Source organism: Somniosus microcephalus, chromosome 32, assembly GCF_052327205.1.
Source record: "Somniosus microcephalus isolate GS21.2 chromosome 32, FLI_Smic_1.0, whole genome shotgun sequence".
In the NCBI taxonomy this organism is placed as follows: Eukaryota; Metazoa; Chordata; class Chondrichthyes; order Squaliformes; family Somniosidae; genus Somniosus; species Somniosus microcephalus.
The window spans coordinates 24,794,560-24,809,140 of NC_141018.1; the positions used below are offsets into that span (position 1 = coordinate 24,794,560).

Consider the following 14,581-nt stretch of genomic DNA (forward strand, 5'->3'; position numbering starts at 1 on the left):
ATGAGGGGCCTAGATAGAGTGGATGGGAAGGACCTATTCCCCTTAGCAGAGAAGTCAATAACCAGGGGGCATAGATTTAAAGTAATTAGTAGAGGATTAGAGGGGATTTGAGAAGAACTCTTTTCACCCAGAGGGCAGTAGGGGTCTGGAACTCACTGCCTGAAAGGGTGGTAGAGGCAGAAACCCTCATTGCATTTAAAAAGTACTTGGATATGCGCTTGAAGTACTGTAACCTGCAGGGCTATGGACCAAGAACTGGAAAGTGGGATTAGGCTGGATAGCTCTTTTTTGGCCGGCACAGACACGATGGGCCGAATGGCCTCCTTCTGTGACGTAAATTGCTATGATGCTATGACAGAACAGAATATCAGGCAGGGTGCGTAACAGGCAGTCAATACCGCCCCTGACAAATCTCAACCCCCACCCTCATTTTAGGTTTACAGGTGGCTCGTTCAACACCCCAATTCCTAGAAAATGAAAAGGAAGGAAGAGTTATCAGTTTCTTTGGTGCAGCTAGATTGGCACCCCATCCACCACCTTAAACATCCACTCCCTCCACCACCGGCGCACGTTGGCTGCAGTGTGTACCATCTACAAGATGCACTGCAGCAACTCGCCAAGGCTTCCTTGGTAGCACCTCCCAAACCCGCGACCTCTTCCACCTAGAAGGACAAGGGCAGCAGGCACATGGGAACACCACCACCTCCAAGTTCCCCTTCAAGCGACACACACCATCCTGACTTAGAAATATATCGCCGATCCTTCATCGTCGCTGGGTCAAAATCCTGGAACTCTCTCCCTAACAGCACTGTGGGAGCACCTTCACCACAGGGACTGCAGTGGTTCAAGAAGGCAGCTCACCACCACCTTCTCAAGGGGCAATTAGGGATGGGCAATAAATGCCGGCCTTGCCAACGACGCTCACATCCCATAAACGAATTTTTAAAAAAGCTAAGATTGCACAACAGGAAGTACAGAATGCCGTATAATGTAAGTGCAATTTAGCACTATACTGCAGAATATTGAAGCAAACAGAGCGCTAGCGCAGAGTGATTTTGTTTTGTAAATGTTTAAATAACCAGCACCAGATTAAAAAATTAATGTCGACTGATAAGCGTGTCACCGTCAATCTTGTGACAGGGCGATAAGATTTCTCTGATTTTAGTCGTCTGCTCGTTGGATAGTTTAGTGCTGTGCTATTCAAATACTTATAAAAGGGAGACTAAGGTTTGCTGTTTTATCCAGGCATCAGACGAAAACACATCAAATTATCTAAACATGAAAAGCCGTATCTGACCTGTACAGGATACTGTAGACTCTACTGTATGTCATTTTGCATTCGTTTTAGCCTAAAAGTGTGCGGCGTTTCAAAATTAATAATAAATTTGTACTAAAGATGAAATTTCCACAGGTGAGAGCAGCTGCCAAAAGCAGTTCCTTCATTGAGCATTTTTGCTGAAATGAATCTGACTGGACAGTTACACCCAACGTTCCGTCAGCCGTGGTTCAGTGGGTAGCACCCTCGCCTCTGAGTCAGAAAGGTTGTGGGTTCACGTCTCCCACTGCAGGGCCTTGAGCGCAAAAATCTAGGCTGACATTCCCAGTGGAGTGCTGAGGGAGTGCTGCACTGTCAGAGGTGCCGTCTTTTGGATGAGGCGTTAAACCCAGGCCCCCGTCTGCTCTCTCAGGTGGACATAAAATATCCCACGGCACTATTTCGAAGAAGAGCGGGGAAGTTCTCCCCGGTGTCCCGGCCAATATTTATCCCTCAATCAACATAACAAAAACAGACTATCTGGTCATTACCACATTGCTGTTTGTGGGAGCTTGCTGTGCGCAAATTGGCTGCTGCGTTTCCTACATTACAACGGTGACTCCACTTCAAAAAGCACTTCATTGGCTGTAAAGCGATTTGAGACGTCCGTTGGTCGTGAAAGGCGCTACAGAAATGCAAGTCTTTCTTTTCTTTCTAATTCTTTTTTTTTTGAATGCGCGGTCCCTTTAAGTGACTGCGCGGCCCATTCAAGTTTCCGTGTATGCGCGGTCACTCCAGACCGCCGCGTGGCCGTGCAGCTTAGTGGAAATGCTGGTTACACCCTTTTGGGGTTTTTTGGCGCCTTCAGGCCCGAGGCTAGTCAATACTCCAAAAACGTTGGCAACCACTGCGGCTTCAGGAGAGTTGGTCCCAGTTTTGTTGCAAAGTTTGACTGTTCTTCATCAATAAAAGATTTACGAAGCAGCACAGTGGAGGTTTAATTCATTTTACTAACATTGAGGTTTAGATGGTTCCGCTCAAGCTGCCTCTCGTGCCAAGTACAGTCTCTTACTAACAGTTTCTGTGATCCTGCTACAACTATTCCAGAATTTATGCTCTCTGCACACAGTGCAAGAGAAAAAGGGCTAAAAATTGAGTAGCGCCCCAATTAGCGCCCCCCGCGCCGGAAATTGAGTGGTTGCGCCCCAAGAGCAAAGCGGGGCGCTACTGGAAGCGCCCTGCATCCCTCTTAGGCACTGCGAATCAATATCGTGGCGTGGTATTACAGGCCTTCCTCCCCTTCATAAAGGGGAGGGACCTTGTGCAGTGCGACCCGGGTCCCAGCTGGGCCCCCGGGGATCGGGAGTGCTGGCAAAAGAGCCCGGCACTCAAGAGAAGTGCCGGGCTCTTGGAGCGCAGCCGGCACTCCGCGGGGGGGGGGTGGGCCCGTTCAGGAGGCCAGGGACGAGAGCGCAGGCAGGTGCTGGCAGGCGGCCAGCAACAAAAATGGCCGCCCGGCACCTCGCCTTTAACCGGCCGCAGGTAGGCCCCCCTGACACCGTCGGACAGAGCGTCCTGCGGTAAGTCAGGGGGCGCTCTCAAAGATCGCGGCCAGGGCGCGAGCGGGGCGCTGCGCACGGCGGTGATGTCATCGCCGGCGGCTATGCGCCGCGGGGCGCTACCGGTTAATGCTGCCGCTAACCTCCTGCTGAATTTCGCAAAGCAACCCAATTTTTCCCAATTACAGATTGTTTGTTCACAAGAGGAAAAATGTGGGCCTTAATATTGACTAGGCACTGACTTCAATGGAAATAAAAGTCGGCCAAGAGATGTCAAAACAGGCTGCCGATTTGCTATCACCCATTTGACACTATCACACAAGGTCAAGACCAACCCTGTAAAGTGTTAATAGCACTTAAATTTCCTCAGCCTGTCCACTTGTATCGATATTGACAGGTCCCAGTGCGGGCTTGGTCGGTCTAGTGAGGACATTAGTCGTGGGAGCAGAAAACCGCATGTAAATTAAGTCAAACTCTACCCCAAATGTGCGCGTGGATTCAGTACTTACACAAACCCACTAGATGCAATTCCAAGCATGATGGCCCCGGGTTTTCCGCGGCCTACGACTGCGTACGCGGCCGTAAGTGCCCCGCAAGTTCCGGGTCCCTGCGTGCGATCGGTCAAGTTTCTGCTCGACAGATCGTCCTCCGCATCCCCGGGAAACGGACATTCGCTGGCGGAGACTTGGGCTATTTGCCCGACTACCGCCCAGCGAATGCCCGCGAAACTCCTACGCCCGGTAAAAACAGGCGTAGGGCCTTCTTTTAACAGCGTAAGAATTTAAATAAATATGTTTAAATAATTTTAAAACATTTCAATAATAAATCCTTTTAAAATTAGTTTAGGTTATTTTTGGTCCCCTTTAAAGGGGGAGAAATTGACTATAGCCCCGTTTGGGGCGCCAGCCTCGCCAGGGCGCTAAAAGTAGCGCCCCGGAAACATTCGCGCTCGCCCACCGGAAATTGAGTTGTTGCGCCCCAAAGGGAAGCGCGGCGCTACTGGAGGCGCCCCGCATCCCTCTTGGGGCGCTGCGAGTGAATATCGTGGCACAACATGCTGCAGTGCCACACGCTGCGGCACGTCGCGCTGCGGTATTGCAGGCCGTCCTCCCCTTCTTAAAGGGGAGGGGCCTTGTGCAGCCGATCTGGGGCCCAGCTGGGCCCCTGAGGATCGGGAGTGCCGGCAAAAGAGCCCGGCACCGAAGAGAAGTGCCGGGCTCCTGGAGCGCAGCTGGCACTCCGCGGTGGGGGGGTTCAGGGGGCCGTGGACGGGAGCGCAGGCAGGTGCTGGCAGGCGGCCAACAACAAAAATGGCCGCCCCGCACCTCGCCTTTAATTTGCGCCTCCCCGGCCGCAGGTAGGCCCCCCCCTGAACCGGTCGGACATAGCGTCCGGCGGTATATCAGGGGGGGCGCTGCCAAATATCACGGGTGGGGCGTCAGCGGGGCGCTGCGCACACCAATGACGTCATCGGCAGCGGCGTAGCGCTAACGGTTAGCGCCACCACTAACGTCCCACGGAATTTAGCGGGAGGCGTGGGCAGTGCTGCGCCCGGGCGCGAGTTGGCTTGCGACCCGCTTAGCGCCCTCTTAAGGCGCTAACGGGTGGCGCAACCAAACTGAATTTCTCCCCCAAAATGTTTACATTTATTTTTCAAAAAATTAAATTTTGGTTTTAAATGTTTATTTAAATTAATTAATTTTGAACACGTGATGATTTATTTTTTTATTTAACTGGTGTGTAACTGTGATTTTTAGGTGATTCCCATTCTTGTTTATGGGCATTCCGTACGTAAATGGAATCCCCGCAGAGGTACAATGGGGATCCCACTTTTTGGTTGGTTGGTTGGGCCGGCCCACGTGATCCCAGGGACGCTCGCGAACCGCACGCGCCCCTGGATTACGTGGGCCTTTCACGCAGGCGCGCGGGTAGAGGCCCAGGAGCACGAGTGTCTGAACCTCCGGGGTCATCGGGTAGGTTCGCACTTTTCGTGCGGTTTCGTAGGCATCCACCCGCAAATTCAGGCCCGTTGTCGTGACTACCGGCAGCTCGGGTGCAACAGGTAAACACTGTGTTTAAACGGAACATGAAATGGAAACTAATAGAAGATGAATCTGAAACAAACACGATCAGAAAAAAAATCCTCAATAAATATTAATGACTGCAATTTAACGATGAGTGATGCATCAATTGCCATTATTTATTCGATTTTACAGTCACTGTCTTAACCTTTTCACTTGACATTTTAAATGAGCTGTAATCTTTCCAACAACGTTCTCAAGTCAGTTCCATTATACAGAAATAATTACTGCCATGTAGGCGTAATTTGATCTTAATTGAATCCCTGGGCCAATAGTGCTTACGCAGGTTTTTTGTACAAATGAGGATTCTAATTTGCCCCTTTGCCAAAGGGTTTTCCAACGCGCGACACCTACGCGCGCAATGTCATGCCGGCGGACTTACTGGTGGCAGCTGTGCCACTCCCAAGTGTGTCGCGGTCTGTTCGGGAGGAAATCGGCCACCCCTTGGTTCTTCACCCTCTGGGGAAACCTCAGCAGGACCCGGATGTCGTAGTCCGTGGCTTCGGACGTATAAGCAGAGCTGAAGGAGACAAGAGAGAAAGAGAGCTTGTCTGAGCCTGTGCTGGTAGAATTCACCACAAAGCCTGTGAATGATCTGCACGGATGCAATTGAAAAGCTATAGAGCAACTGGCCACCCTTACCCAAGCACTCTGTGGGAGGGAAAATAATCTATTTTAAACAGATAAGATGGATTTTTACATTGCTTAAGGTTTTGGGGAAATTTCGAAATTAATAGAATTTTTTAATTAATATTTGAATGGCCGGTGTACAATTTTCTATTTTGTTAATAGAGAAATTTCATACTCAGGTGCTTAAGGCAGGTGCTGCACTGAGAAAATAAATAGGACAGTTTCTCTTCAATGCATCTGGAAGATCACACAGCAAGATGTCTTTCACAACAGTGAGTCTGGAGATAACTCCCACTGATCCATTCTGATACAATTTAGAATGAAAAATAAATGGCTCCCCTCCTCTCAAAGGAAAGGGAGGCTGGTTCCTGCTTATGGGGCCTAGAATCTTAGAATAGTACAGCACAGAAGGCGGCCATTCGGCCCATCGAGTCTGCGCCGGCTCTTTCGAAGAGCAATCCAGTCAGTCTCGCTCCCCCCCCGCTCTTTCCCCATATCCCTGCAATTTTTTCTCCTTCAAGTATTTATCCAATTCCCTTTTGAAGGCTACCATTGAATCTGTGTCCACCGCCCTATCAGGCAGCGCATTCCAAATCCTAACCACTCGTTGCGTAAAAAAGTTTTCCTCACGTCGCCGCTGGTTCTTTTGCCAATCACCTTAAATCTGTTGCCCTCTGGTTATCGACCCTTCTGCCATTGGAAACAGTTTCTCTTTATTTACTCTATCTAAACCCTTCATGATTTTAAACACCTCTATCAAATCTCCTCTTAGCCTTCTCTGCTCTAAGGAGAACAACCCCAGCTTCTCCAGTCTATCCACGTAACTGCAATCCCTCATCCCCGGAACCATTCCAGTAAATCTCTTCTGCACCCTCTCCAAAGCCTTCACGTCCTTCCTAAAGAGCGGTGCCCAGAATTGGACACAATACTCCAGCTGGGGCCGAACTAGTGTTTTATATTAGTTTAGCATAACTGCCTGGATTTTGTACTCTGTGCCTCTATTGATAAAGCCCAGGATCCCATATACTTTATTAACTGCTTTGTTAACCGGTCTTGCTGCCTTCAAAGATTTGTGTACAAACAACCCGAGGTCCCTCTGTTCTTGCTCCCCGTTTAAAATAGTACCATTTAGCTTGGATTGTCTCTTCTCATTCTTCCTGCCAAAATGCATCTCCTCACACTTCTGTGTTGAATTCCATCTGCCTTATGTCCGCCCATTCCACCAGCCTGCCTATGTCCTCTTGAAGTCTATCACTATCTTCCTCACTGTTTACTACACTAACAAGTTTTGTGTCCTCTGCAAATTTTGAAATTGTGCCTTGTACACCCAAGTCCAAGTCATTAATGTATCTCAAAAACAGCGCTGGTCCTAGTACTGAACCCTGGGGAACGCCACTGTATACCTCGACGATAGCAAAATACTGCAGATGCTGGAAATCCGAAATAATAACAGAAAATGCTGGAAAAACTCAGCAGGCCAGCCAACATCCGTGGAGAGAGAAATAGAGTCAACGTTTCAGGTCGAAACCCTTTGTCAGGATTGTATACCTCCCTCCAGTCCGATAAACAGCCATTCACCACAACTCTCTGTTTTTTAATCCCTTAGCCAATTTTGTATCCATGCTGCTAGTGCCCCTTTTATCCCATGGCTTCAATTTTGCTAAGAAGCCTAAAACGTGGTCCTTTATCAAAAGGCTTTTGAAAGTCCATGTACACAACATCAACTGCACTGCCTTCATTCACCCTCTGTGATACCTCATCAAAAAACTCAATCAAGCTAGTCAAACACGATTTGCCTTTAACAAATCCGTGCTGGCTCTCCTTCCCCCTTCAAGACCTCTGCTGCTGCCTCCAGTCATCATATTCCATGCTTCAGATATCAATACTACTCTGTATCATGACAGCTTTACTTTCATAAACTTCCACTAACTGCAAGGCTATGGACCAAGAGCTGGAAAGTGGGATTCGGCTGGATAGCTATTTTTCAACTGGCGCAGGCACGATGGGCCGAATGGCCTCCTTCTGTGCCATAAATTTCTATGATTCTACAATGGAGGTCTTAGGCTGGGGCAGTTTTCACAGCAGGACCCTTTCCCCACACCCAAGAAGATGGAAGCTACAGAGGATTCTGCTGAAATAAAAACAGAAAATGCTGGAGAAACTCAGCAGGTCGGGCAGCATCTGTAGAGAGAGAAACAGAGTTAACGTTTCAGGTCGATGACTTTTCATCAGAACTGGAAAAAAAGCAGCAAATGGAACAGATTTGTAAGCAAGTGAAGAGGCTGGGAAAGGGAGGAGGGGATGAAAGAACAAAAGGGAAGGTCTGTGATAGGACAGAAGGCAGGAGAGGTGAAGAGACATTAAGAGATATTCAAGGCAAGAGGAGATGGTAATGGGACAGGTTAAGAAACAAAGGATTTAAAAAAAAAAAAATTATTCGTTGATGGGATGTGGGCGTCGCTGGCTGGCTAGGCCTGCAGTTAGTGCCCATCCCTAATTGCCCTTTGAGAAGATGGTGGTGAGCCACCGCCTTGAACCGCTGTAGTCCATATGGTGTAGGTGCACCCACAATGCTGTTAGGAAGGGAGTTCCAGGATTTTGGCCCAGCGACAGTGAAGGAACGGCGATACAGGTCCAAGTCAGGGTGGTGTGTGGCTTGGAGGGGAACTTGTAGGTGGTGATGTTCCCATGCGTCTGCTGCCCTTGTCCTTCTAAGTGGTAGAGCTCACGGGTTTGGAAGGTGCTGTTGAAGGAGCTTTGGCTCTAGATGAAGTGTAAATTGTGCTGGCAGAATGAAAGACAGCTGCCATGTGGGGGAGAAGAAAAAAACACACAGACAAAAAGTGTCACTCGCTCTCTCTCTTCCCCCCACTCGCTCTCTCTCTTCCCCCCCACTCGCTCTCTCTCTTCCCCCCCACTCGCTCTCTCTCTTCCCCCCCACTCGCTCTCTCTCTTCCCCCCCACTCGCTCTCTCTCTTCCCCCCCACTCGCTCTCTCTCTTCCCCCCCTCGCTCTCTCTCTTCCCCCCACTCGCTCTCTCGCTTCCCCCCACTCGCTCTCTCTCTTCCCCCCCAGCCGCTCTCTCTCTTCCCCCCCAGCCGCTCTCTCTCTTCCCCCCCAGCCGCGCTCTCTCTCCCCCCCAGCCGCGCTCTCTCTTCCCCCCCAGCCGCGCTCTCTCTTCCCCCCCAGCCGCGCTCTCTCTTCCCCCCCAGCCGCGCTCTCTCTTCCCCCCCAGCCGCTCTCTCTCTTCCCCCCCAGCCGCTCTCTCTTCCCCCCCACTCGCTCTCTCTCTTCCCCCCCACTCGCGCTCTCTTCCCCCCCAGCTGCTCTCTCTCTTCCCCCCCACTCGCTCTCTCTCTTCCCCCCCACTCGCGCTCTCTCTTCCCCCCCACTCGCGCTCTCTCTTCCCCCCCAGCCGCTCTCTCTCTTCCCCCCCAGCCGCTCTCTCTCTTCCCCCCCACTCGCTCTCTCTCTTCCCCCCAGCCACTCTCTCTCTTCCCCCCCACTCGCTCTCTCTTCCCCCCACTCGCTCTCTCTCTTCCCCCCCACTCGCTCTCTCTCTTCCCCCCCACTCGCTCTCTCTCTTCCCCCCCACTCGCTCTCTCTCTTCCCCCCCAGTCGCGCTCTCTCTCTTTCCCCCCCGCCCAGTCGCTCTCTCTCTCTCTCTGCCACCCCCCCCAGTCACTCTCTCTCTCTCTTCCAACAACAACATGCCCTCGAAAAAACCTCGGCACCGCCGGGCACTCCAGCTAGTATATATATATGATAGGGGCCGAGGTTATGATCTGAAATTGTTGAACTCTATGTTGAGTCCGGAAGGCTGTAAAGTGCCTAATCGAAAGATGAGGAGCTGTTCCTCGAGCTTACGCTGAGCTTCCGTGGAACAATGCAAGAGGCCAAGGATTCTGCTGATTTGTGGCCAGCACACCCAGTCAAAATCTGGGAAAATTCTAATCAGGAAAAGCAAGCTCACGCGTTAATTGTGACTACAGTTTAAACTCATGTGCTCCTCAACTGAGAGATTAAAACTTTATCAGAAAGTGCCTTTCAGGATGTGCCAAAGCACTTCACAGCTGATGAATTGAAGCAGATAAAGTTCTGACGAAGGGTCATCGACCTGAAACGCTGACTCTGTTTCTCTCTGCACAGATGCTGCTCTGACCTGCCGAGTGTTTCCAGCATTTTCGGATTTCCAGCGTCCGCATTATCTTGCTTTTTGAATTAAAGTAGATGTGCCGTCACTGTTGTTATTCTAGGCAAACGCAGCAGCTAATTTGCACAATGCAAGATCCCGCTAAACAACAGATTAGATAAGTGACCAGTTAATCTGTTCTGAGGGCGTGGATTGAGGGAGGAATATGGCCGGGACACCAGGAGAATTCCCTGCTCTTCTTTGAATAGAGCTGTTGGATCTTTCACGTCCACCTAAACAGGCAAATGGCGTTTCAGTCTCAGCTGAAGGAACCCCCGACAATAGTACTGCACGGAACTGTCTGACGTAATAAAACTCACTACGCACTTGGTTTGAGTATAAAGCAAGGCTTTAATCAACTAGTTTCAGAACATGGCGGTCTAGTTGTACTTCACTAGTTCCTGTCTTACAAAATGTCCCTGGGCAAGCTGGGGCCCACGCCCGAGTATTTATACTCCTTGGACGGCGCCACCAGCTGGCCGTCCAGTGTTATTTCATGAGTAGTTTCTTTATGATGATGAGATTTATAACACTAGATTATGTGTTCAAGTCCTGGAGTGAGCCTCAAACTTACAGTGAGTGAGCCTCAGTCTTACTACAGTTATACAGGGCCTTGGTGAGACCACACCTGGAGTACTGTGTGCAGTTTTGGTCTCCTTACCTAAGAAAGGATATACTTGCCATAGGGGGAGTGCAGCGAAGGTTCACCAGGCTGATTCCTGGGATGGCAGGACTGTTGTATGAGGAGAGATTGGGTCGACTAGGCCTGTATTCACTAGAGTTTAGAAGAATGAGAGGGGAATCTCATTGAAACGTATAAAATTCTGACAGGGCTAGACAGACTGGATGCAGGGAGGATGTTTCCCCTGGTTGGGGGGGTCTAGAACGAGGGGTTACAGTCTCAGGATACGGGGTAGGACATTTAGGACTGAGGTGAGGAGAAATTTCTTCACTCAGAGGGTGGTAAACCTGTGGAATTCTCTACCACAGAAGGCTGTGGAGGCCAAGTCACTGAATATATTTAAGAAGTAGATAGATTTCTAGACACAAAAGGCATCAAGGGGTATGGGGAGAGAGCGGGAATATGGTATTGAGATAGAGGATCAGCCATGATCATATTGAATGGCGGGGCAGGCTCGAAGGGCCGAATGGCCGACTCCTGCTCCTATGTTTCTATGTTTCTACAACTTTCTGACATAAAAGGGAGATGGCTACCAATTGAGGCAAACCAGTAAACGTGTTACCCCCAAGTCCTCTGTTCTTTCTGAGGAACATAGGAACAGGAGGAGGCCATTCAGCCCCTCGAGCCTGTTCTGCCATTCAATGAGATCATGGCTGATCTCTGTCTTAATTCCATCTACCCGCCTTGGTTTCATATCCTTGAATATCCTTGCCTGATAAAAATCTATCAATCTCAGTTCTGAAATTTCCAATTGACCCCCCCACCCCCCCGCAGCCTCAACCTGGGAGAGTTCCAGATTTCCACTTCCCTTTGTGTGAAGAAGTGCTTCCTGACATCACCCTGAACGGCCTAGCTCCAATTTTAAGGTTATGCCCCCTTGTTCCGGACTCCCCCACCAGAGGAAATAGTTTCTCGTTATACCCTATCAAATCCTTTTATAATTTTAAATACCTCAATTAGATTACCCTTCAACCTTCTATACCCAAGGCAATACAAGCCTAGTCTAGGCAACCTCTCCTCATAATTGAACCTTTTTAGCCCCGGCATCATTCTGGTGAATCTGCGCTGCACCCCCTCCAAGGCCAATATATCTGTCCTGAGGTGCAGTGCCCAGAACTGAATACAGTACTCCAAGTCACACACCATCCTGACTTGGAAGTATATCGGCCGATCCTTCATCGTCGCTGGGTCAAAATCCTGGAACTCCCTCCCTAACAGCACTGTGGGAGCACCTTCACCACACGGACTGCAGCGGTTCAAGAAGGCGGCTCACCACCACCTTCTCAAGGGCAACTAGGGATGGGCAATAAATGCTGGCCTCGTCAGCGATGCCCACAGCCCACAAGCGAATAAAAAGAAATGCGTTCTCAGCAGATCTTTATAAAACTGTAGCATAATTATCACCCCCTTGTATTCTTCATCCATTCTTGTGATCAAAGGAGCATTATCTTCACAAAAAATGCTTACCAAACCTTAATAGTCTGCAGAACAAGAGACAGCTATCACTCATCATAATGAAGCCTTGCAAAAGTGATATAATTTGCATCAAAATGCATCATCATATCATTCCATTGCCTGGGAGCAAAAAAATGAGAAGGTTTGCTGAACAGTTTCTCAGAGAGTCGTTGCCCTCTTAATGAAATTTCCTATCGGTGTAGTTCAGTGAATGAAGAGCTGGTTGAACAAGAGTTCAGCGAGAGAGGCATCAATCAGGCGACTGAAACACAACCTCCGTAATACGCCATGCTGGAGCGGAGGCTTTCTACAGAACCACCGTGAGCCGTTGAGAATTTAGTTCATCCTCAATGATCATAGAATCGTAGAAATTTACAGCACAGAAGGAGGTCTTTCGGCCCGGCGGTGGCGTAGTGGTTATGTCACTAGACTAGTAAGCCAGAGGCTCAGTCAAATGCTCTGAAGATATGGGTTCAAATCCCACCACGGCAGCTGGTGGAATTTAAATTCAATTCAATTTAATTCTGGAATTAAATGTTAGTCTTAGTAATGGCGACCATGATACCATTGTCGATTGTTGCAAAACCCATCTGGTTCACTAATGTCCTTTAGGGAAGGAAATCTGCCGTCCTTACCTGGTCTGGCCTCCATGTGATTCCAGACCCACAGCAATGTGGTTGACTCTTAATGCCCTCTGAAATGGCCTAGCAAGCCACTCAGTCGTAAACAACCGCTCCGAAAAACAATAAGAATAAAACCGGCCGGACGACCTGGCATCGACCTCGGCACTGGAAACGACAACGACAACGGCAACGGCAAATCCAGCCCTGTCGACCCTGCAAAGTCCTCCTTACCAACATCTGGGGGCTTGTGCCAAAATTGGGAGAGCTGTCCCACAGACTAGTCAAGCAACAGCCTGACATAGTCAGAATTACCGAATCATACCTTACAACCAATGTCCCAGACACCACCATCACCATCCCTGGGTATGTCCTGTCCCACCAGCAGGACAGACCCACCAGAGGTGGTGGCACCGTGGTATACAGTCGGGAGGGAGTAGCCCTGGGAGTCCTCAACATTGACTCAGGACCCCATGAGGTCTCATGGCAGCAAGTCAAACATGGGCAAGGAAACCTCCTGCTAATTACCACCTACCGCCCTCCCTCAGCTGATGAATCAGTACTCCTTCATGTTGAACACCAATTGGAAGAAGCACTAAGAGTAGCAAGGGCACAAAATGTCCTCTGGGTGGGGGACTTCAATGTCCATCACCAGGAGTGGCTCGGTAGCACCACAACTGACCGAGCTGGCTGAGTCCTAAAGGACATAGCTGCCAGACTGGGTCTGCGACAGGTGGTGAGGGAAACAACAAGAGGGAAAAACCTACTTGATCTCGTCCTCACCAATCTACCTGTTGCAGATGCATCTGTCCATGACAGCATTGGTGGAAGTGACCACCGCACAGTCCTTGTGGAGACGAAGTCCCGTCTTCATGTTGAGGATACCCTCCACCGTGTTGTGTGGCACTACCACCGTGCTAAATGGGACAGATTTTGAACAGATCTGGCAACTCAAAACTGGGCATCCATGAGGCGCTATGGGCCATCAGCAGCAGCAGAATTGTATTCAACCACAATCTGTAACTTTATGGCCCGGCATATCCCTCACTCTACCATTACCATCAAGCCGGGAGATCAACCCTGGTTTAACGAAGAGTGCAGGAGAGCATGCCGGGAACAGCACCAGGCATACCGGAAAATGAGGTGTCAACCTGGTGAGGCTACAACACAGGACTACTTGCATGCCAAACAACGGAAGCAACATGCGATAGACAGAGCTAAGCGATCTCACAACCATTGGATCAAATCAAAGCTCTGCAGTCCTGCCACATCCAGCCGTGAGTGGTGGTGGACAATTAAACAGTTAACAGGAGGAGGAGGCTCCAAAAATATCCCCATCCTCAATGATGGTGGAGCCCAGCACGTGAGTGCAAAAGACAAGGCTGAAGCATTTGCAACTATCTTCAGCCAGAAGTGCCGAGTGGATGATCCATCTCGGCCTCCTCCTGAGGTCCCCAGCATCACAGATGTCAGTCTTCAGCCCATTCAATTCACTTCACGTGATGTCAAGAAATGGCTGAAGACACTGGATACTGCAAAGGCTATGGGCCCTGACAACATTCCAGCAATAGTACTGAAGACTTGTGCTCCAGAACTAGCTGCGCCCCTAGCCAAGCTGTTCCAGTACAGCTACAACGGCATCTACCCGGCAATGTGGAAAATTGCCCAAGTATGTCCTGTCTACAAAAAGCAGGACAAATCCGACCCGGCCAATTACCGTCCTATCAGTCTACTCTCAATCATCAGCAAAGTGATGGAAGGTGTCGTCGACAGTGCTATCAAGCGGCACTTACTCAGCAATAACCTGCTAACTGACACCCAGTTTGGGTTCCGCCAGGGCCACTCAGCTCCTGACCTCATTACAGCCTTGGTCCAAACATGGACAAAAGAGCTGAACTCAAGAGGTGAGGTGCGAGTGACTGCCCTTGACATCAAGGCAGCATTTGATCGAGTGTGGCATCAAGGAGCCCTAGCAAAACTGAAGTCAATGGGAATCAAGGGGAAAACTCTCCATTGGTTGGAATCATACCTAGCTCAAAGGAAGTTGGCTGTGGTTGTTGGAGGTCATTCATCTCAATCACATGACATCACTGCAGGAGTTCCTCAG

The 14,581-nt window shown here is 49.7% G+C and overlaps 1 protein-coding gene across 1 annotated transcript in view; it reads right to left on the bottom strand.

Annotated features, from left to right (window-relative positions):
• Nucleotides 1–14,581, bottom strand: part of loxl1 (lysyl oxidase-like 1) — a 119,348-nt gene that overhangs the window by 62,646 nt on the left and 42,121 nt on the right. Inside the window, exon 3 of the mRNA XM_085972228.1 lies at nt 5,278–5,415. Coding sequence (XP_085828354.1) covers nt 5,278–5,415 — 138 coding nt within the window. The remainder of the gene's footprint in view (nt 1–5,277; nt 5,416–14,581) is intronic.